The 5,705-nt window shown below is 33.1% G+C and overlaps 1 protein-coding gene and 1 pseudogene across 1 annotated transcript in view; one reads left to right on the top strand and one right to left on the bottom strand.

The window, feature by feature from the left end:
- Positions 1-1,484, top strand: part of LOC125864206 (disease resistance protein RPS5-like) — a 2,447-nt gene extending 963 nt beyond the window's left edge. Inside the window, exon 2 of the mRNA XM_049544120.1 lies at positions 7-1,484. Within this exon, the coding sequence (XP_049400077.1) occupies positions 7-1,484 (1,478 nt within the window). The remainder of the gene's footprint in view (positions 1-6) is intronic.
- Positions 1,485-3,709: 2,225 nt separating this feature from the next.
- LOC125864205 (ras-related protein RABA4d-like) lies at positions 3,710-4,497 on the bottom strand (annotated as a pseudogene).
- Positions 4,498-5,705: the final 1,208 nt, after the last annotated feature.

Below are 5,705 nucleotides of genomic sequence, written 5' to 3'. Positions count from 1 at the left end.
TTACAGTTGCAGGAGCACTAAAAAAGCATAAAAACAAGCGTTCGTGGGACTGTGCCCTTGAAGAATTACGTGGTGCAGTAACAGTAAGTATCCCTGAAGTGCCCAAAGAGTTGTATAAACCTCTGAGGCTAAGCTATGATTACTTGGGAAGTAATGAAGCCAAATACCTCTTTTTGCTTTGTTCCTTGTTCGAGGAAGATAGTGATATTTGGATTGAAGAATTGCTTAAATATGGAATGGGGCTTCACATCTTTCCAGGAATAAAAAATTTAGAACAAGCAAGAGATAAGGTGTATTCTCTGTTAGAAACATTGGAAGATGGTTTTTTGTTATCCCAAGGTTCAAACAAAAACTATGTCAAAATGCATGATGTGGTCCGTGATGTGGCTAAATATATTGCGTCCGAGAGAGAGCATATATTTATGGTAAGTCATGATGTGAACTCAGAAGAGTTCCCAAGAAAAGACTCTTACGAGCAATACAGTCACATGTCAATTGTTGCAAATAAATTTGAGGAGCTTCCTAGCCCAATAATTTGCCCAAAACTGAAGCTTTTAATGTTGAAACTCCATTTTGAAGATCCATTCAAACTACAGGACGATTTTTTTGATGAAATGACTAGCCTCAATGTTTTGAGCCTGAGTGGATACAGATTTGTGGAGTCCATTCTGCATTTTCCAGCATCTATTCGGAGGTTGGCAAGTCTGAGGACGCTGTGTTTGAGTAATTTAAGGTTGGATGACATATCCTTTATTGGGGAACTTGTCGAATTAAAAATTCTGTGCATAATAGATTGTGAGTTAGATGAGCTGCCAGAGGAGATAGGAAAATTGACCAAGCTAATTAGGTTAGAGTTTTGGAATAGGAAAATTGCACTTAAAAGGATTTCAGGAGGGGTGTTATCAAAACTAGCTCAATTGGAGGAACTACATATTGTGGAAGTAGAAGATTTGAGTGATGTGATGTACAGTAACCTTGGCCTTCCCTCCAAGTTGACACGGTGCACTCTTCAAGTGGATGGATTTTATAGTAATGATTACGACAAGAGTATTGCTTTAGAGGTCACGGAGACTGCCCCATTGGGTGATTGGATTTGCCACCTGTTGAAGGAGAGCAAATTTGTAAGTTCTATGGGAAAGGGCTCTAATAATGTGTTGACTGAATTGCAGCTGAATGAATTTCAGAATGTTAAATTTCTCCGCCTCGTTGGATGTGATTTAGTGACACATTTATTGAAGACAACACATGAAGTAATCAAGTTCCCCAATTTATATGAGTTGTGCATTCATCATATGCATTGCCTGACTCACTTTTGCAGTGACAATGTTGAGCGCATTGAGTTCCCTCTGTTACAAACAATGAGCTTATCTGCACTACCTGCGTTCCAGAATTTCAGGCCTACAGCCAACAACTCAAATCCTCTTTTTGATGAAAAGGTTTGCTTCTTATCACAAAAATATTGCTTACAAAGTCTATTGCTTTGATATATCCTTTTTGTCTAACAAGTGAAAAAATAATTTTAAATTAATTTTTTAATTTATTATTTAAAAAATCCATATAAGGCTATATTTGATGTGAATTTTTGTGACTTTTTTTATTCAACGGTTAATTTAAGTTTTAAATATCTCCCTTATAAATATATTAACTTATCATTATTTGAGTTTCATATTCTTATTTCATTTTTTTAGTGTGAAAATAAATAGATATGGAAAAGAAGAAAAAAGGAAGAACAAATTTTAAGACTATTATTTTTTTTTTGTAGCTATATTGTGATTTAAAAAATGTACCCTATATATTGATAATATATATCTTATATATAAGATCATAGTAAATCAACCATTAATTTTTATTTTGATATTTATAATAAAACAAGAAATGTTTTTAGTATTATTTTTTTCCAATTGAAGTAGGATTAACATTTGCTAATAAAAAAAATATCATTAGGAAAAGAAGGTGTATGTTCAAAAAGAAAATAAATAATATATCTATTTGTTAATAAAATTGGTACATATATACATTTACCGTCTAATTTATGGTGCATATTTATCATTTTCATTAAAAAAATTATATTTATTTAATTAAAAAGTATATAATAGTAATTTTGTAATTTAAAAAATGTCGTGTGATTTTCAAAGTTATCTCTACAGCTCTAGACTCAGCCCAAATGGAAAAAAATACTAATGTATTTGACATACTAAAAAACTTTTTTAAATATGAAACAAGATCATATACAATATATATATATATATATATATATATATATATATATTTGGCTTTTTTTAAAATATATAAATAAATGTGTGTAAGCACTTTTGGCTTCTCCACTCAATAGCTCCTACTGTATCTGCAACAAAGTTTGATACTTCAAAGTTCGCAGGTTTCTTGTCCCAACAACATAAGTGCTCTATGCTCTCACCAACTTCCAACTGCCTACTTCACCAAACTTGAAACACTGCAAGTACATGGTTGCGGAAAATTGAGAAACTTGATGTCTCCATCAGTGGCTAAAGGTCTTTTGAATCTCCAAGCCTTATCCATAGAAGACTGTGAATCAATGGAAGAAGTGATCACAAAAGGAGAAGGAATCATGACCTTATTTCCCCGATTGGGCCAACTGAAGCTTAGAGGGCTGCCTAAGTTGGGGCATTTCTTTCTGACAAACCATGCCCTTGAATTTCCATATCTAGGAATTGTGGAAATTGAAGACTGCCCTGAAATGAAGACGTTTGTTCAACAGGGAATATCTGTGAGTACACCGATTCTCGATGAGGTGATACTAGATCTCAATAAATGGATACAGCATGAGTTCAATAAAATGGTATGTCTTATTCCGCTAGCTATATAACTAATTGCTACATGATATTCTAATTAGGCTCTACTGCTCTCTTTCCGTTTAGATACTTATTTAAGTTCGTCAACTTTCTTTTACTTAATAAACTAGTCAACGCTCTCTCTTCTTTTGCATTCTCTGTTTCCTGCAGAAACAAAAAGCTAGTGATGGCGACGAAGCTGAATCTAGTCATGCCAGAAGTTAATTAACAAGCAGAGGCGGATCAACATTATTGTAACCTATCGGCTATAGATCTTGTATATGGATTAGTAATATCTAAAAAATAGTTGATTGTGAAATAAACTTGAGGTCACTGCAGAATTCTGTAAACTATAAATTTGGATCCACCTGTGATTCTAAGTTCATCTTTCATTATATTTAACAACTAATATGTAGATTTATTTTCTCATGTCATCTTGCATTCTACATTGTTTTGAAAGATTGATCACATCACGTGATAATTTTTTTGTTGGAATGAGTAAACCATTCCGCCTTTTCCAGCATCCATTTAGAGGTTGTCAAATCCGAGGATGCTATGTCTGAGTAATTTATGGTTGGATGACATATCCATTACTGGCAAACTTGTTTACTTCCAGGGCGTACAATCGCACCCCATCTAATTTTATTATCAACCATCAATATGCTCGGGCTCCCAAGACCTTGACCCTTGCGGATAGTGTCTCTTACAAGCTCTTTTTATCATTCCCATTCACCATACTAGTGTGTTTGTAACTATAACGAAGCTAGGATTTTGAGTTTGCGAGTGTTGTATTCTAGAAAAACAAGCATAGTAGATTCTGGATAAATTGTTTATATGTATTAAGTGAATTTTTAAACACAAATACATGACAGATCCCATAGACGGGGTTGTAGCTCCGCCCATGATGCCCAGTGAACAACTTAATGAACTGTATACACAAATAGCTAAACAAACTAGCTAAATCAACTTCATCATCAACAACAATTCCCTATTCTACATAAAACATAAATCATTCCCAGTTATATTATGATTTCGGATAAATAAAAAGACCTCCAGAACTCGATAAAAAATCATGACGACATCCAGCAACCACCACTATTCCCACCAGAATCCGAGTCCTGGCCAGGAACAATGATCCTGGTTCCCTTTAAAGATTGTGACTTCCCATAGTCAGCTCCCGGAGCTGCAATAAGCGTATTCTTGCTAATGATTTTATAAATTTCTGTTAAAACTGTCATGAATGCACCTCGACATTTGTGGATTGAAGAGCTGATGTTTCCATAAAGAAGAGATTTTCCCTTTCTGCGAATTCTTGAGCATCTTCAACTGGTACTGCTCGAAGACTTCCTAGATCACATTTGTTTGCGATGAGCATTATAACTATTTTTTTGTCCACGTGACCTCTTAGTTCCTCCAGCCATCTAGCCATATGATCAAATGATTGGCGTTTTGTTAAGTCATAGACTAGCATCGCGCCAACTGCACCTCGATAATATGCACTTGTTACTGCTCTATACTTGAGAGAGAAATGAGAGATGATTCATTGAGTTACAACAATTATCAAATTGGCTATGTTGCTCTAACTCTTCAAAAGCGGATCCTTCAAAAGTAGAGCATTTTTTAGGATCCCAGCAACATTTTTCCCAAGAGTCCGAGCAACATAATTCAGTGATATATCCATCCACATGATATATAATACATGTGGTCATGAGGCACTATCCTCAGATAATAAGAGTTTAACAGTGTTCCTATATATAATACATGTGACTATGTTGTCTTGATTCTTCAAAAGCGGATCCTTCAAAAGTAGAGCATTTTGGAGGATCTGCCACCTGTTGAAGGAGAGCGAACTTGTACTTTCAAGGGGAAAGGGCTCTAATAATGTGGTGACTGAGTTGCAACTGAATGAATTTCAGAACGTGAAATATCTCTGCCTCTATCATTGTGATTTAGTGACACATTTATTGAAGACAACACTTGAAGTAATCAATTTATATGAGTTGAAGCTTGTAAATCTGACAATGTTGAGCGCATTGAGTTCCCTCTGTTACAAACAATGATCTTCGGGGGATTACCTGAGTTCCAGAATTTCAGGCCTACAGCCAACAACTCAAATCCTCTTTTTGATGAAAAGGTTTGCTTCTTATCACCAAAATCTTACCTTTTACTTGAGAATTAAAGATATTTACTTAAACAAAGTCTATTGCTTAGATATATCCTTTTTGTCTAACCAGTGAAAAAATACTTTTAAATTATTTTTTTAATTTGTTATTTAAAAAATTCATATAAGGCTATATTTGATGTGTAAATCAACCATTAATTTTTATATGTCTTATATATAAGATCATAGTAAATCAACCATTAATTTTTATTTTGATATTTATAATAAAATAAGAAATATTTTAAATATTATTTTTTCCAAATTGAAGTAGGATAAACATTTTCTAATAAAAAAATATCATTAGGAAAAGAATGTGTTCAAAAAAAAAAATTATTTGAAAAATGACATTTTTGACTTATTAAGTAACAATAAAGGCATTTTAGATCATTTTTGGTTTATTTTTTATATTTGCAGAAAAATGGGGCATCTATGATAAATTTTACAAGCAGATGAGTGAAACCCAAATTATACATTGAATTAAGGAAAAATGGGCAAATATACTGCTCAACTTTGTGATTTTGAGCAAATATACCTCTTGTTAATAAAATTGGTGCATATATACATCTACCGTCTAATATATGGTGCATATTTATCATTTTCGTTAATAAAGTTTTATCTATTTTATTAAAAAATATATAATTGTAATTTTTTAATTGCCTTTCAAAATTATCTCTACTGCTCTAGACTCAGCCCAAATGGAAAAATAATACTAATGTATTTGAGATACTAAAAAA

Source organism: Solanum stenotomum, chromosome 5 (assembly GCF_019186545.1).
Source record: "Solanum stenotomum isolate F172 chromosome 5, ASM1918654v1, whole genome shotgun sequence".
NCBI classification, from domain to species: domain Eukaryota; kingdom Viridiplantae; phylum Streptophyta; class Magnoliopsida; order Solanales; family Solanaceae; genus Solanum; species Solanum stenotomum.
This window is presented reverse-complemented; position numbering and strand designations above follow the sequence as displayed.